Source organism: Neoarius graeffei, chromosome 27, assembly GCF_027579695.1.
Source record: "Neoarius graeffei isolate fNeoGra1 chromosome 27, fNeoGra1.pri, whole genome shotgun sequence".
In the NCBI taxonomy this organism is placed as follows: domain Eukaryota; kingdom Metazoa; phylum Chordata; class Actinopteri; order Siluriformes; family Ariidae; genus Neoarius; species Neoarius graeffei.
Window position 1 is genome coordinate 4,398,700 of NC_083595.1, and position 26,325 is coordinate 4,425,024.

The window sequence follows — 26,325 nt, forward strand, 5'->3', positions numbered from 1 at the left end:
ACGGAAGTAGCCGGTGGGTGGGGCTTAATGTGTCCCCCATTCAGAATTTTTTTCGTCATTATTAACCGCAACAAAATCAATAATTGAATTAAATTAAAATTGAAAAGACTTTAAATAGGTAAAAATATATTATTAATAAAATTAACTCACAGCTTGCCTGCTGGTTAGAAAAGTGAATGAAGGCAGGCGTTAATAGAAGGACGATTAAAACCCAGAGAAAGATAGCAGAGAAAAATACATGTTCTTTTGCATTTTAACTTTTTTTTTTGCTTTTTTGAAACTACATTTTGGAAAAGTTCTGCTTGTTGTTATTATTATTAGTAGAAATTTGTAACGAAAATTTTTTTTCCATAAAATAACGACTGCTATTATTATTATTATTATTAGGAGTCGACATGCTAAGCTCCACCCCACCGGCTACTTCCGTGTTTTTGTTCGTCTTCCCAGCCCCGCCCACATGACGTTTGCTCAGCACGCGCGCAGGTGGACGCTGGCCCTCCGCCACCGGTGATTCCTGTTCTTATTCTGTCCTGAACGGTGGACGGAGTGATGGTGAGACAGGTGTTCAGGTCAGCATCTTCTCCTCGGCATCATTAGTGTGAGAGGCGAGCGGAGGAGGAGAGAGAGAGAGAGAGAGCGGTGAGGTTTAAAATGGCAGCTCGGAGTTAGTTGGCTTCTCGGCGGCGGGTGAAACCTGAGGAGCACCGGGAACTTTCACCGACAAGCCTGAGGTAATCTCTCTGACCTTCAGTACCCTCTGAGACCAGGAGCTACTGGCAGCAGAAACCTGCTCTTTTTAGACTTTTTATTCTTCCACCGGCCCTTCCTTTATCGCATCCCGGCAGCTTTTGCTAATAAATGATCCGAATCCTATTTTAAAGTAATTCTAAATCCTCTCCGACTCCAGTGCTGCCTGTCCGGGTAATAATATCATTGTGAAAGGAGCCTGTGGAGCTCCATTACCGCTCTGACCCTCTTATTTCCTTGTAATACGCACTATTTGATCGTACTGCGTAGTGCGCTAGTATGCGGCTGGAGGCGTTACCATGGCGACCCGCTGCTGCGGATGCGCGCCGTCCTGCGTACTGTTTAGTGCGGAAGTGCGCGACGCGGCTCTGCCTTTTCCACGCGCATGCTTACTTCCGCTAAAGCCGCGCGCGGAGACAGTGGCGTCAGTGTCAGTGTCAGTGTCGCCTCGGTTCCACTCGAGTTTATTTTCAGTGTCTGTGCAGTTAAAATGCGCTTTCCTCTGCCCTCTCTTTCTCCATCCATACCTACACTACTGTTCAAAAGTTTGGGGTCACTCTGAAATGTGCTTATTTTTGAAAGAAAAGCACTGTTCTTTTCAATGAAGATCACTTTAAACTAATCAGAAATCCACTCTATACATTGCTAATGTGGTAAATGACTATTCTAGCTGCAAATGTGTGGTTTTTGGTGCAATATCTCCATAGGTGTATAGAGGCCCATTTCCAGCAACTCTCACTCCAGTGTTCTAATGGTACAATGTGTTTGCTCATTGCCTCAGAAGGCTAATGGAGGATTAGAAAACCCTTGTACAATCATGTTAGCACAGCTGAAAACAGTTGAGCTCTTTAGAGAAGCTATAAAACTGACCTTCCTTTGAGCAGATTGAGTTTCTGGAGCATCACATTTGTGGGGTCGATTAAATGCTCAAAATGGCCAGAAAAATGTCTTGACTATATTTTCTATTCATTTTACAACTTATGGTGGGAAATAAAAGTGTGACTTTTCATGGAAAACACTAAATTGTCTGTCTGGGTGACCCCAAACTTTTGAACGGTAGTGTACATGGCATTTAGCAGATGTTTTTATCTAGAGCAGGGGTCACCAAACTTTTTTCTCTGGGGCCACATTGTCGTTCCTGACTGTGATGGGGGCCGGGGTCGGGTCAGCTATATAACAGAATTGTATGACCCAGACAAATATGACCACCAGCAGGCCTCATTGTGTAGTAGAGATTACTAGCTTGGCACAGCCATCCACACTACTACGTATATCCACTTTACTATATCAACACTTGATTCCTGGCACATATTTGTTTATCTTTACTAATGGTTTGCAAAAGTAGTAATCAAGTCTTCACACTGTTTTAATTTGAAATACCACAGATATTCCATTTATTTATTTTCTAATAAAAATAACATCAAAGCTGTTAATAACATCTGCCTAGTTGAGGTGACTGACACTGGCAAAGGTGAGTGGAAAATTATAAATTGTAGGTAGGCCTGTTGATATTATTAATGATATTAATAATAATTGTGTGCAGCACTTAATAAAGGTCAAATAAATAGGCCTATAAAATAAATACATTTAAAAAAACAGTGAAATTATAATAATATGAGCAATAGATCAATAGATCACAGCAGTTGTGCTGTGTCCTGCACGTCATTGCTCTCATCCATGGCCAAAGCAAAAAACTCGAATTCTGACGCTGTCTCATTCAGCTGGTCATACACGTCATGCCCCAAATCTTCGGTTCGCCTGGTCATAGTAGGTGCGGAGAGACTCACCGCGTTGAGCGCATCCTTCTTGTCGGGACACACCTCTTCGGCCACAGCAAGCATGCATACTTTAACAAAGTCCCCATCAGTAAACGGCTTTCCATGGGTAGCTAGTAGGTGAGCTACCTTATAGCTAGCTCAGACAGCAGCCTGATTGATCTGGGTTTGGTGAAGGAATACATTCTGCTGTGCAGCCAGTCCGCATTTCATCCTCCGAATCCTGTCTTCTCTTGTTTGCCCTCGCAAACTAGCATACTCTTTGCGGCGGGTTTCATAGGGACGACACAGATTATATTCTCTGAAAACCGACACACTTTCTTTACATACAAGACAAACTGCACGGTCCTTACACTGAGCGAAAAAATAGTCGGTGGTCCACTGTTCTTTAAAAACTCTGCACTCTCTGTCAGCTTTTCGCTGACCGCTAGCCATTTTGCTGTCCTGAACACTGACAGTTCTCTGCGCATGCGCTGCCTGTCACTGCTTGATCGCGAGCATATGACGAAAATTCGGAAAATATGAATAGTTCATTTTATAACTACATATCTATTTTAATTGATAAAATCAACAAAATACAAAATGCAGACATGTTATTATTTGCCAAAAAGCAATTTTAAAAAATAGGCCATGACCACTTTTGGGGATTGCCTCATGGGGCCGGCCAAATGGGGGTGGCGGGCCGTAGTTGGCCCGCGGGCCGTAGTTTGATGACCCCTGATCTAGAGCGACGTACGATGAGTGAGTGCGAAAGCCTGGTATACAAAGTGCTGAACTTCTAGACAAACAAATTCTAGTGCCAGCTGAACCCATGACAACACTGAGTGTATCAATACAAGAGCCAAGGAAACAAACCAACCATACAAAGTACAACTAAATCGAGAACTCAAACAGCTAACCCTGGGCGAGACCATACACAGCCTGGGTTGGTCTTGACCAAAACACACTTACATAGTGGGCAGGGAAGAAGGGGAGAGGTGCAGCCTGAAGAGGTCTGCACTTGAAGGTGGTCAGGGAGTCAGCAGTTCTGACCTCATTCCTCCAACAGGGACCCAGGACAGACAGCAGTCCTGAGCGGGCTGGGCAGGAGCAGAGAGGAGGAGGATGAGGAGGGGCCAGGCAACCCCTCAAGCAAATATTTTACGTTCCCGTCCAAGTGAGTCAGTTAAACTGATCATCCAGAGACACCCTGGTCCCATAAAAATGATGAATAGTCAAAATCTCTTCACCCTTCCCTACTCGCACACAACGAACATCCAGTCTTGACCTGCATCATCATTACCACTCAGATTTATTTAACAGCATACATAAGACCTGTCACAATACAGTGTTACCATAATAACCACGATTTCATCACCATCAAATTTATCACTAATCTTAGCAAAGTTTGCGAGAACGATAGTTTAGTATGCAGGTTCTTTGGCTACAAGTTTCCAACTACAGTACCATGTTGTGCTTTTAATAATTTGCCTATTGGATGTGATTGGTTCAAATTCAATGAGCTGATTTTGTGACCTCACAGTTTTCACAAAATTCCGATGTTGTATAGTGGTGCTTGAAAGTTTGTGAACCCTTTTTAGAATTTTCTATATTTCTGCATAAATATGACCTAAAACAACATCAGATTTTCACACAAGTCCTAAAAGTAGATAAAGAGAACCCAGTTAAACAAATGAGACAAAAATATTATACTTGGTCATTTATTTATTGAGGAAAATGATCCAATATTACATATCTGTGGGTGGCAAAAGTATGTGAACCTCTAGGATTAGCAGTTAATTTGAAGGTGAAATTAGAGTCAGGTGTTTTCAATCAATGGGATGACAATCAGGTGTGAGTGGGCACCCTGTTTTATTTAAAGAACCGGGATCTATCAAAGTCTGATCTTCACAACACATGTTTGTGGAAGTGTATCATGGCACGAACAAAGGAGATTTCTGAGGACCTCAGAAAAAGCGTTGTTGATGCTCATCAGGCTGGAAAAGGTTACAAAACCATCTCTAAAGAGTTTGGACTCCACCAATCCACAATCAGACAGATTGTATACAAATGGAGGAAATTCAAGACCATTGTTACCCTCCCCAGGAGTGGTCGACCAACAAAGATCACTCCAAGAGCAAGGCGTGTAAAAGTTGGTGAGGTCACAAAGGACCCCAGGGTAACTTCTAAGCAACTGAAGGCCTCTCTCACATTGGCTAATGTTAATGTTCATGAGTCCACCATCAGAAGAACACTGAACAACAATGGTGTGCATGGCAGGGTTGCAAGGAGAAAGCCACTGCTCTCCAAAAAGAACATTGCTGCTCATCTACAGTTTGCTAAAGATCACGTGGACAAGCCAGAAGGCTATTGGAAAAATGTTTTGTGGAAGGATGAGGCCAAATTAGAACTTTTTGGGTTAAATGAGAAGCGTTATGTTTGGAGAAAGGAAAACCCTGCATTCCAGCATAAGAACCTTATCCCATCTGTGAAACATGGTGGTGGTGGTGGTATCATGGTTTGGGCCTGTTTTGCTGCATCTGGGCCAGGACGGCTTGCCATCATTGATGGAACAATGAATTCTGAATTATACCAGTGAATTCTAAAGGAAAATGTCAGGACATCTGTCCATGAACTGAATCTCCAAGAAAAGGTGGATCATGCAGCAAGACAACGACCCTAAGCACACAAATCGTTCTACCAAAGAATGGTTAAAGAAGAATAAAGTGAATGTTTTGGAATGGCCAAGTCAAAGTCCTGACCTTAATCCAATGGAAATGTTGTGGAAGGACCTGAAGCGAGCAGTTCATGTGAGGAAACCCACCAACATCCCAGAGTTGAAGCTGTTCTGTACGGAGGAACGGGCTAAAATTCCTCCAAGCCGGTGTGCAGGACTGATCAACAGTTACCACAAACGTTTAGTTGCAGTTATTGCTGCACAAGGGGGTCACACCAGATACTGAAAGCAAAGGTTCACATACTTTTGCCACTCACAGATATGTAATATTGGATCATTTTCCTCAATAAATAAATGACCAAGTATAATATTTTTTTTGTCTCATTTGTTTAACTGGGTTCTCTTTATCTACTTTTAGGACTTGTGTGAAAATCTGATGATGTTTTAGGTCATATTTATGCAGAAATATAGAAAATTCTAAAGGGTTCACAAACTTTCAAGCACCACTGTATATTGTATGCTGCCATCGGTTTAAAATGGAGTGCTGTTTGAGTTAATCTGTGGTAACGAATTTGATGTGAACACCTGGATCTACTGTACGTAATCAGAATTAACACTAAAGCGGAGGTAATCATGTAAGCGTTATGCTGTTCAGGGATATTTTAGGAGCTTGGTTTTTCGTTTAATGATACTTTTGTGATCAGAAACTGAATATCTTGTTTTTTTGTCTCCTTCTTAGGATTCTGTCATCTGAACACCATGGCGCACAACGACCGTATGGCCATCCTGGAAGACGACGAGGAGGAGTTGAAAAGGAATGAAGCCATTTCTGATGACTTTAACCGTGTCCACTTGGAGGTTCACCAGGGTGACCCTACCTCTGTGCCACCACCTGAACCTGGTGACCCCGACTCGGAAAAACCACCCAATCCCTTCTCCAAACGTCAGCTGGGCTGCTGTGAGCACATGTTCCTCCGAATCAACCGCTACCTTCTGGTCTCCAAAGTGTTCTACTTCTTCTTCTACGCTGCCTATGGCTCACTGCACCCTTTGCTAGCTGTGTTCTATAAGCAGCTGGGGATGAATCCTTTCCAGTCCGGCTTGGTGGTGGGGATCCGCTACTTTATTGAGTTCTGCAGCGCCCCCTTTTGGGGCATTGTGGCAGACCGGTACAGGAAGGGCAAAGCCGTGCTGCTGTTCTCCGTTTTCTGCTGGTTGGTGTTTAACTGTGGGATCTGGTTCGTGAAACCAGCTTCAATGAGCTGCAGATTGGAGAACCAGATCACAACTACGAATTTGGCTACAACTGTCGCTGCCACTAATGGGACATTAGCACCAATCGTAGTTTCTACCAATAGGACGTTTAGCTTCAATATGGCGTCTACTAACGGGACTGTAGCTCCATCTGTAATTTCACCCAATAGGACTGGAGCAGCCATTTTGCCTAATTCATCAGCTAATCACACAAGGCAGCACAGAGACCTGATTGGACATTTCTCCACCTTATCCCTGCTGTCGTCCAATCAGGAATCCGCCTTCAGTTCTCAGCACAGATTCCAGCGAGACACTAATGTTAGCGTTAGCATAGCTTCAGGTGTTCAGATCACTACTGCAGGATCTGAGCAGACTTTTACCACACACACTCAGTCCCCAACCTCGCATAACATGAGCTCCACCTCCACACCTCCAAACCACAGCACCACCACATCACCCAAACCTCCTGTCAACTACAACCCCGACCAAGTGCAGGCCATCTTCCTTCTTATCCTGCTGATCGTCATCATCGGAGAGTTCTTCAGCGCACCAGCAGTCACCATTGTAGACACGGTGTGTATTGTTAAAATACAAAGTGTATTTTGGGTATTTTGTACTCTATAGGATGCATCATTTATACAGTAAGCTATTGCAGTCTGTTGTGGGATTTATGAAAAAGATGCAAACTAATGAGCTTTAACATGTTTAATCACACTTCCTTGTATAATTTTCATGTTTCTTCTGTGCTCGTTAAGTTGATTAGAAATTCTGAAGCTAAGTTCTCTGCATGCCTGATGCTAAATCTGTGAATATTTTTCCCAGGTGACCCTGCAGTACCTGGGAACACACCGGGACCGCTATGGGCTACAAAGGATGTGGGGTTCTCTGGGTTGGGGGTTGGCCACACTGGCTGTGGGCATCTGGATTGACCACACCCACAGCTTCTACCCCATCGATAGCGACTCCAACTGCTCCCTGCCCAAATACAGGAACTACACGATCGCCTTCGTCGTCTTTGGTGTGTTCATGGTGGCAGCACTAATCGTCGCCATGCAGTTCCGGTTTGAGGTGCAGCGTTCTGAGGAGCAGACGGGCAGCGAGGCAGGTGGGCTAGATGGTACGGTGCCCCCTGCTGGTCAGGACTTTGGCTACATGGAGCTGTTGCGGCTTTTGTGTGGCGTGCGCTACAGCACAGTGCTGTTTGTCGCCTGGTTCATGGGCTTCGGCTACGGCTTCGTCTTCACCTTCCTCTTCTGGCACCTGCAGGACCTGAACGGCACACTCACACTGTTTGGAGTGTGTTCCATGCTGAGCCACCTGTCCGAGCTCACCGCCTACTTCACCAGCCACAAACTGATCGAGCTGGTGGGTCATATCAGGTCAGTATGAGGTCAGTGAGTTGTGTTTAAGGTTGGTAGGAGGTCGGTGAGGTGAGTATGAGGTTGGTGAGGTGAGTATGAGGTCAGTGAGGTGTGTATGAGGTTAGTTAGGTTGGTATGAGGTCAGTGAGGTGTGTTTAAGGTCTGTATGAGGTTAGTGAGGTCGGTATGAGGTCAGTGAGGTGTTTTTAAGGCCGGTAGGAAGTTGGTGAGGTGAGTATGAGGTTAGTGAGGTGTGTTTAAGGTCTGTATGAGGTTAGTGAGGTGTGTTTAAGGTCTGTATGAGGTTAGTGAGGTGAGTATGAGGTCAGTGAGGTGTGTTTAAGGTCTGTATGAGGTTAGTGAGGTCGGTATGAGGTCAGTGAGGTGTGTTTAAGGTCTGTGTGAGGTTAGTGAGGTGAGTATGAGGTCAGTGAGGTGTGTTTTAAGGCTGGTAGGAAGTTGGTGAGGTGAGTATGAGGTCAGTGAGGTGTGTTTAAGGTCCGTATGAGGTTAGTGAGGTCGGTATGAGGTCAGTGAGGTGTGTTTTTAAAGCCGGTAGGAAGTTGGTGAGGTGAGTATGAGGTCAGTGAGGTGTGTTTAAGGTCTGTATGAGGTTAGTGAGGTCGGTATGAGGTCAGTGAGGTGTGTTTTTAAGGCCGGTAGGAAGTTGATGAGGTGAGTATGAGGTCAGTGAGGTGTGTTTTAAGGTCTGTATGAGGTTAGTGAGGTCGGTATGAGGTCAGTGAGGTGTGTTTAAGGTCTGTATGAGGTTAGTGAGGTCAGTATGAGGTCAGTGAGGTGTGTTTTTAAGGCTGGTAGGAAGTTGGTGAGGTGAGTATGAGGTCAGTGAGGTGTGTTTAAGGTCTGTGTGAGGTTAGTGAGGTCGGTATGAGGTCAGTGAGGTGTGTTTTTAAGGCCGGTAGGAAGTTGGTGAGGTGAGTATGAGGTCGGTGAGGTGTGTTTAAGGTCTGTATGAGGTTATTGAAGTTGGTATGAGGTCAGTGAGGTGTGTTTGAGGTTGGTGAGGTGAGTATGAGGTCAGTGAGGTGTGTTTAAGGTCTGTATGAGGTCAGTGAGGTGTGTTTAAGGTCTGTATGAGGTTAGTGAGGTGTGTTTAAGGTCTGTATGAGGTCAGTGAAGTCGGTATGAGGTTGGTGAGGTGAGTATGAGGTCAGTGAGGTGTGTTTAAGGTCGGTAGGAAGTTGGTGAGGTATGTTTAAGGTTAGTATGAGGTTGCTGAGGTCAGGGAGTTGTGTTTAAGGTCAGTCTGAAGTCGGTGAGGTGTGTTTGAGGTTAGTGGGAGATGTGATGTGATGAACACACAGTGTAGTGTAATGGTGTTCAGCACATCATGGGGTCAGTTGCTGACAGTCGCTCCATTTTCAACCTTCATTCATTTAGTATAAAATGTTTCGTTATTTAACAGCGGAGCTCCTTGCGTGTGGAGCAGAGCCCCATGCTTAAGGGAATATGTATTGACTTGATTTTTGGTGGCTTGACCGTACAGCGTCCATACGTATGTATGAATGATGAATGTGTACCACCACAGGGAACCTGAGCATAAGCGCAAGGAAACGTAACTCATGAACACTTGACCACTGGATAATGAAATTTGTATTTATATTGACATAAGGTACAGTGGTATGCAAAAGTTTGGGCACCCCTGGTCAAAATTGCTGTTACTGTGAACAGTTAAGCAAGTTGAAGATGGAAAGATCTCCAAAAGGCATAAAGTTAAAGATGACTCATTCCCTTTATATTTTAAGCAAAAACAATTTTTTTTATTTTCATCTTTTACATTTTCAAAATGACAAAAAAGGAAAAGGGCCCAAAGCAAAGGTTTGGGCACCCTACCTAGTAACCCCCCCCTTTGGCAAGTATCACAGCTTGTAAACACTTTTTGTAGCCAGTTAATAATCTTTCAGTTCTTACCTGGGGGATTTTCACACACTCGTCCTTGCAAAAGGCTTCCAGTTCTACAAGTTTCTTGGGCTGTCTTGCATGCACTGCTCTTCTGAGATCTAGCCACAAATTTCCAATGATGTTTAGGTCAGGGGACTGTGAGGGCCCGGGCAAAACCTTCAGCTTGGGCCTCTTGAGGTATTCCATTGTAGATTTTGAGGTGTGTTTTGGATCATCGTCTTATTGCAGGACCCGTCCTCTTTTTAACTTCAACTTTTTTACAGATGGTGTGATGTTTGCTTCCAGAATTTGCTGGTATTTATTTGAATCCATGCTTCCCTCGACCAATGAAATGTGCCCTGTGCCACTGGCTGCAACACAACCCCAAAGCATGATGGATCCACACCCATGCTTCAGAGTCGGAGAGGTGTTCTTTTCCTGGAGTTTGGCACCCTTTTTTCTCCAAACATACCTTTGCACACTGTGGCCAAAAAGTTCTATTTTGATTTCATCAGTCCACAGGACTTGTTTCCAAAACGCATCAGGCTTATTTAGATGTTCATTTGCAAACTTCAGACACTGAATTTTGTGTCTTGGATGCAGGAACGGTTTTCTTCTGATGACTCTCCCATGAAGGTCATATTTGTTCAGGTGTCGCTGCATAGTAGAACAGCGCACCACCACTCCAGGGTCTGCTAAATCTTTCTGAAGGTCTTTTGCAGTCAAACAGGGGTTTTTATTTGCCTTTCTAGCAATCCAACGAGCAGTTCTTTCAGGAAGTTTTCTTCATCTTCCAGACCTCACCTTGATCTCCACTGTTTCTGTTAACTGCCATTTCTTAATAACATTACAATCTGAGGAAACAGCTACCTGAAAACACTTTGCTACGTTCTTGTAGCCTTCTCCTGCTTTGTGAGCATCAATTATTTTATTATTCAGAATGCTCAGGAGTTGCTTAGAGGAGCCCATGGCTGTTGATTTTAGGGACAAGTTTGAGGAGTCAGAGAATTTATACAGCTTTGAAATCTGCATCATCCGACCTTTCCTAACGAAGAATTTGAACAAGCCACAGCTCAATAAGCTAATTAAGGTCTGGAACCTTGGTAAAAGTTACCTGAGAACTCAAATGTATTGGGATGCCCAAACTTTCACATGTGTTCCTTTTCTTTTTTTCACTCTCCAATTGTACAAAACAAAAATAATACACAAATCTTGCAGAAAACGCTGAAAAGAAATGTCGTCTTTACCTTTATGCCTTTTGGTGATCAGTTCGTCTTCTGCTCACTTCACATTAACCGACATTTTCAGTAAGGGTGCCCAAACTTTTGCATGCCACTGTAGATGTGTTTTAATCCAGTGCTTGTTTTTAATTTGCTTTTTAAAAAAATAATGTGGGATTATCTACTAACACATTTTATGGAAAATATTCATGACAGTTTCATAAAACTGGTTAAAACCATTTTATTAGTCCGCTCACTTGTTGGACAGTTGAGTTTCACTGTGATTGAGCTCTGATCAGTAACGGGTGCATGCTAATTCATCCTAATGGCGTGCACACGCTTTGCAGTTTGTGGCTGCACACAGCGTGCGTGGATGTGAAAGATGTAACCAGCCAACTGTTTGACATGCCAAGTTTGATATTTGATCGTAACAATACTCCTGCATCTCAAGGAATTAGAATATCATGAAAACGTTCAGTATTTTCTATCAGTTATTTAAGAAAGTGAAAATTTTATATATTCTAGACTCATAACATGTAAACTAAAATGTTTCAAGCATTTTTCTATTTTAATTTAGATAATTGGCCTACAGCGCAAAAAAAAATCCCAAAATATGAGAATATTTCATTTAGAGTTTGAGTAAAACAGTATAAAAACACCATGTATCTCTTAGTCTAGTTCATTCCACACAACCACAATCATGGGGAAGACTGCTGACTTGGCCGTTGTCCAGAAGATGATCGTCAACACCCTCCGCAAGGAGGGAAAGCCACAGAAGGTCATTGCTGAAAAGGCTGGCTGAAAAAGGTGCACAAGCAACCGGGATGAGCGCAGCCTTGAGAGGATTGTCGAGAAACGTCGATTCAAGAACTTGGGAGAGCTTCACAAGGAGTGGACTGAGGCTGGTGTCAGTGCATCAAGAGCCACCACACACAGACGTCCTCAGGAAAGGGGCTACAACTGTCGCATTCCTAATATTAAGCCCCTCCTGAACCAGAGACAATGTCAGAAACGTCTTACCTGGGCTAAGGAGAAAAAGACCTGGACTGTTGCTCAGTGGTCCAAAGTCCTCTTTTCAGATGAAAGTATATTTATTTTACATTTCATTTGGAAATCAAGGTCCTCAAGTCTGGAGGAAGAGAGGAGAGGCACAGAATCCAAGGGGTTTGAAGTCCAGTGTGAAGTTTCCGCAGTCTGTGATTTGGGGTGCCATGTCATCGGCTGGTGTTGGTCCACTGTGTTTTATCAAGTCCAAAGTCAACACAGCGTCTACCAGGAGATTTTACAGCACTTCATGCTTCCATCTGCTGACAAGCTTTATGGAGATGCCAATTTCCTTTTCCAGCAGGACTTAACACCTGCCCACAGTGTCAAAACTATGACCAAATAGTTTGCTGACCATGATAATACTGTGTTTGATTGGCCAGCCGACTCACCTGACCTGAACCCCAGAGAGAATCTGAGCTATTGTCAAGCGGAAGATGAGAAACACCTGACCAAAAAATACAGACGAGGTGAAGGCTGCTATCAAAGCAACCTGGGCTTCAATAACACCTCAGCAGTGCCACAGGCTGATCACCTCCATGCGACGCCCCACTGATGCAGTAATTCATGGTAAAGGAACCCCAACCAAGAACTGAGTGTATAAATGAACAACATACTTTTCAGAAGTTGGACATTTCTGTATTGTAAATCCTTTTTTGACTGATCTTAGGAAATATCTTCTAATTTTTTGAGTTACTGGATTTCTGATTCTCATGAGCTATAAGCCATAATCATCAAAATAAAAAAAAAATAAAAAAAAGTATTTCACTTTCCGTGTAATGAATATAAAATATATGGTTTTCTTTTTTGAATTAAATTACAAAAAAATGAACCTTTCCCCTGATATTCTAATTGCTTGAGATGCAGTAGTGATGTAAAGTGAAAGCGCTGGTTCACTGCTGTCCACCAGGCACCCAGCAGAGTCACACCATAATAAATGTGGTGTTTCTGGCACATGGCATGCAGCGTCAAAGAAAGGAATAAATATGCATCATAGCTGCGATGCGTTTTTCATTATCTTAATTTCCTTGAGGGAACCCGCCCAAAGGGATCAATAAAGTTTTATCTAATCTAATCGATTGGTCTTGCAAGACAATGCAGCGATTTACTGAGGTGAAAAACACGACATGATTCGATGGTTCATATGCTGCTATATTTTTTTATTACTATTATAATAATATTCAGGTTGATTTTGTGCCCTTGTAAATATTTTGCTCATAAACTCATCACGAGCGCCACTTTTAGGCACTGACTACTTACAGTGCTGAGCGTAAATGAGTGCACCCCCTTTGAAAAGTAACATTTTAAACAATATCTCAATGAACACAAACAATTTCCAAAATGTTGACAAGACAAAGTTTAATATAACATCTGTTTAACTTATAACGGGAAAGTAAGGTTAATAATATAACTTGGATTACACGTTTTTCAGTTTTACTCAAATTAGGGTGGTGCAAAAATGAGTACACCCCACAACAAAAACTACTACATCTAGTACTTTGTATGGCCTCCATGATTTTTAATGACAGCACCAAGTCTTCTAGGCATGGAATGAACAAGTTGGCGACATTTTGCAACATCAATCTTTTTCCATTCTTCAACAACGACCTCTTTTAGTGACTGGATGCTGGATGGAGAGTGATGCTCAACTTGTCTCTTCAGAATTCCCCATAGGTGTTCGATTGGGTTCAGATCAGGAGACATACTTGGCCACTGAATCGCTTTCACCCTGTTCTTCTTCAGAAATCCAACAGTGGCTTTAGATGTGTGTTTAGTCATGTTGGAAAAGTGCACGACGACCAAGGGCACGGAGTGATGGTAGCATCTTGTCTTTCAGTATAGAGCAATACATCTGTGAATTCATGATGCCATCAATGAAATGCAGCTCCCCGACACCAGCAGCACTCATGCAGCCCCACATAAGGACACTGCCACCACCATGTTTCACTGTAGACACCAGGCATTTTTCTTTGTATTCCTCACCTCTGCGACGCCATACAGTTTTGAAGCCATCAGTTCCAAAAACATTCATCTTGGTCTCATCACTCCAGAGTATAGAGTCCCAGTAGTCTTCATCTTTGTCAGCATGGGCCCTGGCAAACTCTAGGTGGGCTTTTTTGTGCCTGGGCTTTAGGAGAGGCTTCTTTCGTGGACTGCATCCATGCATGCCATTCCTCTGCAGTGTACGCCATATTGTGTCACGGGAAATAGTCACCCCAGTTTGGCTTTCTACTTCTTTAGATAACTGCAGTGAACTTGCATGCCGATTTTCTTCAACCCTTCTCATCAGAAGACGCTCCTGTTGATGTGTTAACTTCCATGGACGACCTGGACGTCTCTGTGAGATGGTTGCAGTTCCATCTTTCTTAAATTTTTGTACCACTTTTGCGACAGTATTCTGACTGATAAGTAAAGCTTTGCTGATCTTCTTGTAGCCTTCACCTTTGTGGTGTAAAGAAATTATTTTCTTTGGGGAATTCTGAAGAGACAAGTTGAGCATCGCTCTCCATCCAGTCACTAAAAGAGGTCGTTGTTGAAGAATGGAAAAAGATTGATGTTGCAAAATGTCGCCAACTTGTTCATTCCATGCCTAGAAGACTTGGTGCCGTCGTTAAAAATCATGGAGGCCATACAAAGTACTAGATGTCGTAGTTTTTGTTGTGGGGTGTACTCATTTTTGCACCACCCTAATTTGAGTAAAACTGAAAAATGTGTAATCTAAGGTATATTATTAATCTTACTTTCATGTTATAAGTTAAACAGATGTTCTATTAAACTTGTCAACATTTTGGAAATTGTGTTCATTGAGATATTGTTTAAAATGTTACTTTTCAAAGGGGGTGCACTCATTTACGCTCAGCACTGTATCTATATTCCTTATTCCTGCTTGTCTGTCTGTCTGTCTGCCTACCTTATGTGCCTTTGTGACCATCAGTGTGCTGTACATTAATCTGGCATGTAACGCAGCCTACCTGTCTGTCTGCTCATCTATCTGCATATCTTGTCTTTCTGTCTCTTTCTTGCTCACTTTCTCTCTTGCTGTTTGTCTTTCTGTCCGTCTTTGTCCATCTGTCTGTGTCTCTCCACCTGTTGATCAGTCTGCCTTCTTGTCTATCTGTCTGCTTGTCTTGCTTTTCTGTCTGCACACTGGTTTACCTGTCTAACTTTGTCTTCCTGCCTATGTTGGACTCTGTCTTCCTGCCTGTTGATCTGTGTGGTGTGTGTTTTTTTTTTTTTTTTTTAATAATATGTAAAAGTAATTTTGGTCTGCCTGTCTGCCACCTTGTTATCCTGTCTGTCTTTCATGCACAGTGCTGCATATGGTTACTGTGTGTGTGTGTGTCCCCATCAGAGTGCTGTATATCGGCCTGGCGTGTAACACAGCTCGCTATCTGTACATCTCGTACCTGCACAACGCCTGGACTGTGCTGCCTATGGAGGTGCTGCAGGGTAAATCAGTAACACACAGTACAGCTCATAGTGTGTGTGTGTGTGTGTGTGAGTGAGCGAGATGAACAGGAATACAGATCAATCTTTGTAATTATTCTCCATGTCCTGTGGCTGCTGGTTTTATTGTCCTGTCTGTTACACATCAGTGTGTCTGGTGTGATATTTCTTCATTGGTTGCAGTACGTTTTTATCTTTTGCTGAGTTTGTAAATGTGATGTTGATCTCAGGAAAAGACTCTCTACCTAAAAAACAAACCCAGCCCTTTCCTTTTCATGCCTGTAACCGTCTCTGGTGTGATCAGGTGTGTGTTTAACAGGAACTGGATCTTACCTGGTAGATGACTGTAATAATCCCGGAGTATCACGGACTGTTAACACTTACGGCTGTGATTTTACACTTTCTGATCCTGTGTCTCAAAGACCTTCAGTTTTTAGCTTCTTTATGGATTGTAAGGTTTATTTTTTAGGGTTTATTGAGTCTGGATTTTTACCGTACCTCGCCCGCGACGGAGTAAGTGGGGTGGGGGACTGTAATCAGTGCGGTTTGTGTGTCTGTCTGTTAACAATCTAGTGTCTAGACGGTTGCACCGATTGACCAGATTTTCAGGGCAGGTGGGCAGTAGTCCGTAGATTAGATTACCTCATTAAATTTTGTGGGTAATCGGGTCAAGGTCACCAGAAAGGCCGGGCGAGGTTTGTTTTGCCTGGCAACACTTGTTCTCGATTGTATTCATTTTCATTCTGGCTTTGTTGCAGGATGAGTTCATTTTGTATTTATTGGATGTGTTGAATCCATATTCGCCGTGGTGTTTATTGAGTCTGGGTTTGTCATACGATTTCCTGGTTTCTGGGTTCACTGTAGGATTTATTGGGTATGGAATAACGTATCCGAGATTAATGATTAATGTATCCAATATTTATTACTTTATTGATTCTGGATTTATGGTTGTTTTCTGGCAAGTGTGTGACGTCATGGTGTTAAAATAAAGCTCGCATTGTACATCAGTGTCGTCCCCCCCCAGATGTTATACAGTGTGTAAGTGCAGACTGTACAGGTTTAAAAGAACTCCGTGGCATCACTGGATGACTGCTTGACAGCCAACAACCTGCTGTAGATATTTATGTTACGCCTTTGGACACAATAAAGAAAGAGAGCAAAATAGTTTTAATAAAGCAGAAGATGACCACTGATGATCAGACACGTACACGGCATTGTAAGCTTCACTGCTTTGTCACAAATAACACACTCAAGTACATTATAGTGAGCGCAGGTGTGTAGGTAGACAGATGATTTAGACACTGTGTGTGTGTGTGTTTAGGAATGTTGCTCCAGAGCAAGTTCTGTAACTTTCAGGAATGCATGATTTTCATATTGTGTGTTGCAGGTGTGACCCATGCTGCAGTATGGGCGGCGTGTATCTCGTACCTCAGCGCCGCTGTACCTGCTGCTCTCCGCACCTCGGCTCAGGGAATCCTGCAGGGTCTCTACCTGGGCCTGGGCAGGGGCTGCGGCGCCATGCTGGGGGGCATCCTGGCCAACTCCTTTGGTATGAACACCAAACATTCTCTCTCGCGCTCTCTCTCACAGAATTTCTGTGATGTCAGCAGAAGAAAAAACTTCTGAAGCCTAATTACACAAGGTTAATCTCTGTTCCTGCTGCAGTCGGAGGGCACGAAGGAGGCATTTACTTTTAATTAGCTTTAATTCAAAGTGAATGTAGGAGGTTTTCTCATGAGCACTGAGGCAGAACAGCACACTGGATATTTTACTGGTGTTTTGAGAGAAGATATTTTTAGCTGTGTGTGGTATGTTTGCAGATGTTTATAATCCAGTTTGTTGTAAATATATCGGATTGACGTGCCTGGTTTTCCCTCAGCGCAACTGAATTCTGGATCCTGATTGGTCAGAAGGTGTTGATTTACTTTTCTATCACAGCAGCTCTGATAGTGGCTCAGATTCATATAAATACATATAAAGGTAGTCGTCGACTTACGACTGCGTTTGGTTACGACTGACCGTTCGTAAACCAGTCTGGTCGTAAGTCGGCCTATGCTAAATGACCGCAAGTATATTGTGATGTGTAATGATATTGTAATCATCTTAAAGTCTTATTTTATCAACATTACCTTGGCTCATTATTTGGTTTAAGTCAAACACTGCATACTACACTGCGTACAGTACAATTCGTTTATCTCATCTCATTATCTGTAGCCGCTTTATCCTGTTCTACAGGGTCGCAGGCGAGCTGGATCCTATCCCAGCTGACTACGGGCGAAAGGCGGGGTTCACCCTGGACAAGTCGCCAGGTCATCACAGGGCTGACACATAGACACAGACAACCATTCACACTCACATTCACACCTACGCTCAATTTAGAGTCACCAGTTAACCTAACCTGCATGTCTTTGGACTGTGGGGGAAACCGGAGCACCCGGAGGAAACCCACACGGACACGGGGAGAACATGCAAACTCCACACAGAAAGGCCCTCGCCGGCCACGGGGCTCGAACCCAGAACCTTCTTGCTGTGAGGCGACAGCGCTAACCACTACACCACCGTGCAGCCCCCTTCGTTTAATATGTGCAAAACAAAAGATACGAAATACAGGTGTGAAAAATAGAAAACATTTTAGTTTGAAACGTACCAAAATACAAATGTAAAACATGGCAAAATACAAAATTTAGTGACCGCTGGCATCACTGGTGCTTGGCTGTGGGTCGTCTACGTCGTCATCAGCTGTTGCAGCGCTCGGGCTGGCGGGAGGATTTGTTCATTTCGTAAACCAGGAGCTGGAGCGGAAACTGTATGACTGAGTGCGAGAGAGACTGCGCATGTGCCTGGAGCTGGGGCGGAAACTGTCGTACGCTCAGCTAGCTCAGCTGGGAAACACTTGCCAGTCATAACCAGACGGTCATAAAGTCGATCGGTCGTAAGTCGCATAGGTCGTAAGTCAACGACTACCTGTATGTGTTATTTACCAGCTGGGAGGTCCGTATGGTGAAATACCGTGACCGAGGTCTTGAAAGTACTGAGCGAGGTCCTCTGGGCCGAGGTCAGTATTTAAGGCCGAGGTCACGGTATTTCACCTTATGGACCGACCTTAAGCTGGTAAATAATATATTTTTATTTTCTTCTTTACGAAATTCTAACAGAAAACGAGAGCGCCCGAAAGGGAAAACTGAGCTGAGGCGCCATTTTGAATCCTCATTCACTGCTGCAATGCAAATGGCTTCCTCCTCGGTATACAAGTGCACTTCCATGGCAGGAAAACAACTACATTTTGCCACCTATGTAGTCCCCTATTTATACAAAACTGAGTCATTCAGGATTCAGCCATGTTCTTGCTCAGTGTTAGCAAATTACAGGTTTTTAACTTTCTCCTGAAATGTTTTCTTTTATTTCTTCTTCCTCAGGGGAGTAAAACTCGCTTTCGCTGTGAACACTGTCGTTATCGCTATCCATGCTGTAAAATTAATGCTGTTCTCCTGAGAAATGCTGGCAAACATGTCTAAGATTTTTGATAATCTTGTAAATAAATCTTAGATAAATGTTGACAAAAAATGCTACTATGTTTGTTGTTGTGAATGAGCAAGTCGCCAGACGTCCGTAACTGGGGGCCGTACCGTAGTATACGGACCCGCTCGCCAGCCAATCAGAGCGCAGGATTTGGACCGTGAAAAAAAATAAAATATATTTTAATTTCTATAGTAACAGCTCCTTCACGGGGACTCGTATAGCAGACACTCCACATAGAATAAAGAGTAATAATTTATAAAACGATATTATTAATGTGAAGTTTTCTATCAGGGACTTTTATTTACATGGACATTGATGGAAGGAGTCTCCAGTGTGAGCGCTTTGTAACAGTCAGAGGTAAAGCTGTAACTTGAGAACATCTTCAGGACCGAGGAGTTTCCACTTTTCTGCTTCTGAACGTCAGGAGAGAATAAAGAGAGGCTGGTGAGGAAGCGACTGTTTTAAAGCAGCTGTAATGTAAGTGACAGCAGGAACTAACTCGCTTCACAATGCTGAAGTTGCCATCTGATTCCCATCATGATGTAAATATAGATTAAAGGAGAGAGAGGCGTGAGAGAAAGCTGCACTTAATGAGTTTAATCCAACGTTCCAACACTGGAGCAATGTGGTGAAAAGGAGTTCCTGTTACTTTACACTTTTCACAAGGTTTTTTGGAATTCATGTGCATCAGAGACACAAATGCACCATGAAATATAGTGCGCATAAGATCACCAGGAAGGCCGGCCATGTTGTAGGCGTGGAACTGGACTCTCTGACAGTGGTGTTGGAGAAGAGGACACTGTCCAAAAATAAAAACAACCTTAGACTGTCCTTCCCACCCTCTCCATGAGGAGCTGATCAGCCGCAGGAGCACGTTCAGTAAACGGCTGGTTCTTCCACGCTGCACAACTGAGAGACCCAGGAAATCATTCCGACCTGCTGCAGTCAAGCTGCACAACGCCACTGTATAACTGTGCTACACCGTCTTACCATGCGTCCTTCACTCAGGTGCAATATATGTGTATATAGGAATCATTGTATATAGAATCACTTCCTTTTGCTTTTACTTAAGTTATTGAAGTCCATTTATTTTATTTTTATTCTTTTTTTCAGACGATTTTATCTTCTATTTTTAGACATGTTTACTTCTTCTTGATTCAGGAGCTTGGTAGCAAATTTGAATTTCCCTCCGGGGATTAATAAAGTGATTCTGAAACAACAGCTTCATCTCTGTACAAAAGAATGAACTCGATAGTCTGAGAATAATTTGCAAACTGATTAATTGAACAGTTGATGAATGTGCTTTAAAATGATAAATTTCATCATTCGCCATTTTACAGTGGGAGAGATTTTGATGTTGCCTCGAGGTTATTCTGGATTACAGATTTAGACGTGTGTGTGTGTGTGTGTGTGTGTGTGCGCGCGCAGGCCCCGCTGAGACGTTCAGGGCGATTGGAATGGCTTCACTCATCATCCTACTGTTCTTCGCCTTCATCCAGAGTGTCACTGAGAAAGACAAGGACAAGGGTGAGTATGTGTGTGTGTGTGTGTGGAGGGGGGGGGGGGACAGGGGAGAGAAAGGGGGCAGAGACAGAGTGGGGGGGGAGGGAAAGAGGGGTGGAGTGAGCAGGGGAGAGAAAGACAGAGAGAGAGAGAGAGAGAGCAGGGGAGGGAAAGGGGGGGAGAGAAAGAAGGGGGAGAGAGAGAGCGCAGTGGAGAGAAACGGGCAGATACAGAGTGGGGGGAGCGAGCAGGGGAGAGAAACGGGCAGAGACAGAGTGGGGGGAGGGAAAGAGGGGGGGAGAGAAAGAGGGGTAGTGAAGGAGAAAGAGGGGGAGAGGAGTAGAGAGGAGGAGGGGGGAGGGAGAAGGGGTGTGAGAGAGAAAGTGGGGGGAGTGAAAGAGAAAGGGAAGGGGGGGTGAGAGAGAGAAAAAACACAGGACAGGAGTGGGTTTCCCAAAAGCCTCTTAACGCTAAGAGCATCTTAACTAGGAGAGTGAGTGTTCATTGTGATGCTCGCGTTACCATTTAAAGATGACCTTTGTGCTCCGATGTTTTTGGGAAGCTCACCCCGACTAGTTGTATGACGTAATAAACCGACTCTTTCTACCCAGTTCTCCCTGGTGTGAACAGGAGCGAGTGTCGTGTTACAGTGCATTGTGGGTCGTGTCGTTCCCTCAGTTCTCCCACGGCTCATTAACGAGCAGAGACGCTCCAATCTGATAACCAGTCCAACCCATCCCTCTTTTCACCCCGCAGAGGACAAGATGCTGGCCGAGAACATCCCTGTCCCCTCCAGCCCAGTCCCCATAGCAACCATCGAACTGATAACAAACTCTGAGGTCATGACGCCGAGTGTCCACCAGGAGCCGAAACGGCCGGCCCAGAAAACCCGGCACCAGGAGGAGCAGGAGGACGACGCTAAACCTGCCTGGGCTCTCAGCGTGTCGCCGTTTGTTACCATCGCCTTCGTTCTTGTCCAGATGAGAGAAGTGATTGTCATAAGGAAGGCACACACGCACACTGAGGTCCAGCCCCTACAGGTAACGCGGGGCATCATGGGTAACAACACCAGGGTTGTGATGTAATGTGTTTATTCAGGTGTGTTCTCCGTTTGTCTTTCATGCCTTCCTCAGAAGGAGCGGGGTAAGTGTGTGTGTGAGATGTGGTGATATTTACAAAAATATAGGTACATAAGTGTTCACCCCCCTTGAGCTGGGATTTGTGTCATTAATCTAGTCCATAATATTGAAATACAGGGACAAAAAAAGTATAGTTTGCAAAACTATTTCAGAATAAAAAAACATAAATGCTATAATTGTGTAAGTATTCACCCCCCATCGGTTGCTGTGAAACGCCTAGATTAGTTCTGTTACTGTTCAAAGTGACATAATTGTTTGAACAGAGACGATCCGTTTGTAATTAAAGTATCACATGATCTCAGTATAAATGCATCTGTTTGGCCAGAGTTTGTTACTTCAACAAACTGCATCATGAAGACCACGAAGGGATCAAAACAAGTCCAGGGCAAAGTTCCAGAAAAATAATGAGTTATGGTTTGTAAAGAATGCGGTATAGCCGTATCTCGAGGAGGCCGTCCACAAAAATTCAGCAGGCGGGAACAGAGGGGATTAGTCAGAAAAGCAACCCTGGGCCAGAGGTTACGCTTGAAGCACGATGTAACCACCACCATGCTTCACAATTCATCTTCATGTCACTTAGATTTTTCTGTTTCGGAAACTGTTAACCAGCTTTTTTGTTCTTGTTCTCTTTAGGACCCAGATAATTGTTCTCCAAACTCGCAGGATGCAAATTCCCCTCCTGGGTCTTGTGTGAGCGCAGCGCATACTGAAGGATCTCCCCGGGGAACACACACCCTGCCGGACAGGGCGTCGTCTCTGGAGGGCTCCACATGAACAAAGCTCACACATGCGCGCATGCAGACTTTAACTCCACAATGACCATGAAGGATTCTTTTTATATGTTTATTTTAAAAATGGAGAGTATTTAGTGTGGCACACCGTGTCAAGCTGCACCTTGAGTTCTGGGCGTGTGCCGATAATCATGTACACCAGCATGTTCAGAAACCTTATCATTTTATCAAGATCATATTGTAAACCATGATGAGCTGTTATTGTGATCTGGCGCTTGACACTGGCACACATCTGGTGTGCCCTGTGTTTGGGTGTGGTTGTAAGGTATTTTTGTAATTTTAATGTCCGATATCACTTAAAGAATGGTGTCTTTGATTTAGTTTATTAACGTTTACACTGCAGCGCTGTTGAATTCTGGACTGTGATTGGTCAGAAGGTGTCTGTAACAGCAGCTCTGACAGTAGCGCAGGGTTTTATTGGTGTAACTCGGTCCACATAAACGGATCAGAAAAGACGGTAATGAGGTGTTTTATTTAAAATTAATGGAAGGAGTCTTCTGTGTCAGCGGTAAAGCTGTAACTAAGTTTTCTGACATCTTCAGGACAGAGGAGTTTACACTTCGTTGTGGTTTCTAAGTAACACGGCATGCGTAAAGAGAAACTGGTGAGGGAATGACTGTTTATAGCTGCTGTAACATAAGAGAAGCGGAACTAACTTGGTTCACGTTCCACAACGTTGTTACGATAAATGGTTAATAAGAAATAAGTATGATGCTCTTTTATTAAGTAAAAATAGACACTGCTGTTCCAGGAAAATAATCTTATTTGGGGTGGTAACAGTAGCTCTGCTTCATCACACAAGATGGTACATGGAGCTGTTTTCATGATGCTCCAAACAGTAAATCTAAAAAGAAACAGTGGACTGTGTGTGTGTGTGTGTGTGTAGTAGGGATGGAGGAGTCCAGTCCAATCTCAAGACATTATTGAGAAGTACACTCACCAGCCATTTTAGTAGGAACATTGATGCATCCACCTGCTGTTTGGTGCAGGTCTCTAATCAGCCGATCCCTCGGCAGCAGCACGATGCATCAAATCCCGCAGATACAAATCAAGAGCTTGAGTTAATGTTCACAATGTTCAAACATCACTCCGAATGGTGAAAAATTGTGATCTCACAGTGAAGTGTGACTTTCTTTCACTGTGGTATGGGTGTTGGTTTGAGTATTTCAGAAACTGATGATCTCCTGGGGTTTTCACACACAAGTCTTTATACAGAATGGTGCGATAAACAGCGAGTGAGCGACAGTTCTGTGGGTGGGGGGGAAAAAAAAGCCTTGTTGACAAGAGGGTCAGAGGGAAATGGACAGATTGCTTCGAGGTTTGGTTTTTTTGCCAGAAAGGAAGGCTACAGTAACTCATATAATCACTCTTTACAACCATGGTGAGCAGAAAAGCATCTCGGTATGCAACAGCAGAAAACACATTGGGTTCCGCTCCTGCAGCCAAGAACAGGGATCTTAGGCCCAATCCCAATTCTAATTTCTACCCCTTCCCCTCCGCCTTCCCCTTGGCCCTTCCCCTTGAAACTGAGCTACAAGGGCTAGGGCTTGAAATTCAACCCTTACGTATTGGGATAGCCCTTCAACGATCGCATACGTCATCGCGTACCTCCGTCAGCGTTTACGTTAGCAAAACGCGACGCGTCATTGGCTGCGACCAGCCGCTACAGTCAGAGCCAGAAATCTCTGCTGGCAGGGTGTGATTTGTTAACTAACAACACCACTGAATGGGATATCTTTGGCGCTTCGTGCACCACATCCGACAGAATGAGGTGTCAGAACACTCATGTAAACAATAAAAGCGAGAATAACAGAACAAAACGTACGCAGTCAAGCAACCGAAAACAATACTCACTCCCAAAGCTTTTTAGCAGCAGCTTGGATTTCAGAAATCGCTGCTCATTCTCAGCTCGAAAGCGAATCAAGCGGCGTTTCTCCTCTGGATAACAACTTAAAACACGTAAATAATGGAGAAAATACATTTATGACAATCTTTCGCCACGGGAACCGCCATCTTTCTGAAATCCGCATGAAATCTCGCTGAAATCCGCATGGCATTGTGGGAAATCACTCAAACCCCTTCGTTCGGAGTCAGCTCCTGGAAAATCTCCGTTTGGAGGGGTACAGAAGCCCTCCCCCTTCCCCTACCCCTCCGCGTTAACTGGGATTGGGATACCCCTACCCCTTCATGTGAACGTGCAAAATGGAGGGGAAGGGCCAAGGGGTTGGTCCAAGGGGTGAAATGGGATTCGGCCTTAGAATCAACCACACGTTCCTATTAAAGTGGACATGGCCTTGAGTATGATGGAGAGTTTGTGAAAATACTGTTTTGTTTTGTTTTTCTTAAGTTTGATGAGAAGTAATTCCTTCTTCTAGGAAACAGCCCAGTCACTCAGACGATGCCCGAATGAGGCCTAGTTAAAGTAAAGACTTGGCCTTGAAAAGGATTTGATCGTCTTTGACTCAGTTTTGCTTTTATTTAACCCCTTTAAGATTTAATCTTGACCTGATCTGAGTTAGATCTCAAACTCCTCAACGACAGCTTTGACTACAGTCCGAAACCTGGCGTGATGAAGGGGTTGGTCATCTGAACGCAAAACACCTTCACCTTCACACAGGATCTTCAAGCAAGTCCAGTTGCTCTCTTCAACCAACCACAGATTACTATGTACCTGGATGACTGAGATTCGTCACAGATATGTTTCTACGCGCTTTGGGATGAGATCCCTATGAGAGGACTTCCAGAAAACTGGCAGACATCTTAGCCAGAGAGGATCGTTCATTTTTGTCAACCTGGAACGACCACCGTTGAACAGAGGTGGGTGTCTATGACATCTTTTATCAGCCACCTACAGTGCAGCCATCAGCATTCTGATTCGAATTCTATGATGATCCATGAGCGGATAAATACCGGATACTCCCAATTAGTCAGACAAAACTGAGGAAGCCTTTAGGATGAGCGGCGAAACGTTTTCAAGAATCTTCAAGCAAGTCCAGTTGCTCTCTTCAACCAACCACAGATTACCTTCACACTTAACATTTCTGTCCTGTTTGTACAATGTTTCCTTTAATGTATGGACCAACTCATGTCCTCACCGTGTGCTTTGAGGCTTTTTTTACGGAGTGATAGTTTTACTCACTCTTTTGGGGGCTGTTACTGATTAAGCCCAGAGGTTCTGATGGTTCGATCACCGGGTGCCACAGCCCATCTACCACGATGTATAGTGTTGTGTGATGTGACTGTCCACACTGTAAACATTACTATATATGTGTAGAATATATAGAACATATTGTCACGACATACACGCACAAACATGCCCGTGGGCATATACACACACCCTTAATGTCTACAGAATGTCCCATGGGAGAGCTAGTGGTAACATCACCGTGGAAACTGGGTGTGGGTGGGGCCAGATCTTCATCATCAGCCCAGATGCACCACTGAGATTTTTTTAAAATGTCTTTAACATCTTTGTTACACATTTCAGCTGATGATATAGAAATCAAAGTCCAAAAGTTAAAAAAAAAAAAAGGGAGCATTACAGTACGGAGTTATGTACAGCTGTTGGGTTTGTTTTCTCTTTCATTCATGTCAAGCAATGACAGAGAGATATTTAAAAGCAAGTAAGTGCTTGTGTACACGCACAATGGTACGACGCTTACTTGTGTACTGTAGACTACTATACATATATACACCTACTGTGAGATATTAATAGAAACTCAGCTTTTGTCTCTATTCCTCTGTCCTGTGGATGTATGACGTATAAGAGAGAGATTTTCCAAAGGACGGTGATCTGCTGCGCCACAGAGCCACTGGAGGCTCACAGCTCAGTCCAGGTGATTTCTACCCTGATGAGTCACAGTGTAGATGTGATGAGCTTCCTCCTGCTGAATCTCTCTTCCTCTTCTCCATCCCACAGTGTTTCTTCTCATCAGTGCTCACTGATGAATAAATAAACTAAACTATA

At 43.8% G+C, this 26,325-nt stretch overlaps 1 protein-coding gene across 1 annotated transcript; it reads left to right on the forward strand.

Moving 5' to 3' along the window:
- The first annotated feature begins 451 nt into the window (after positions 1-451).
- On the forward strand, positions 452-26,325 carry mfsd6a (major facilitator superfamily domain containing 6a). Its single transcript, XM_060912058.1, has 8 exons — positions 452-731; positions 5,918-7,005; positions 7,255-7,811; positions 15,312-15,409; positions 16,794-16,955; positions 20,354-20,452; positions 21,185-21,468; positions 22,201-26,325. Exons 2-8 carry the CDS (start codon positions 5,938-5,940, stop codon positions 22,339-22,341), a joined length of 2,409 nt encoding a protein of 802 aa, XP_060768041.1. The 5' UTR covers positions 452-731; positions 5,918-5,937; the 3' UTR covers positions 22,342-26,325.

Excerpts from the sequence above, each read along its gene's own strand:
- mfsd6a (XM_060912058.1), top strand. The coding sequence starts at position 5,938 with ATGGCGCACAACGACCGTATGGCCATCCTGGAAGACGACGAGGAGGAG. Across the intron at positions 16,956-20,353 it reads CATCCTGGCCAACTCCTTTG|GCCCCGCTGAGACGTTCAGG; the intron begins GTATGAACACCA and ends GTGCGCGCGCAG. Across the intron at positions 20,453-21,184 it reads TGAGAAAGACAAGGACAAGG|AGGACAAGATGCTGGCCGAG; the intron begins GTGAGTATGTGT and ends TTCACCCCGCAG.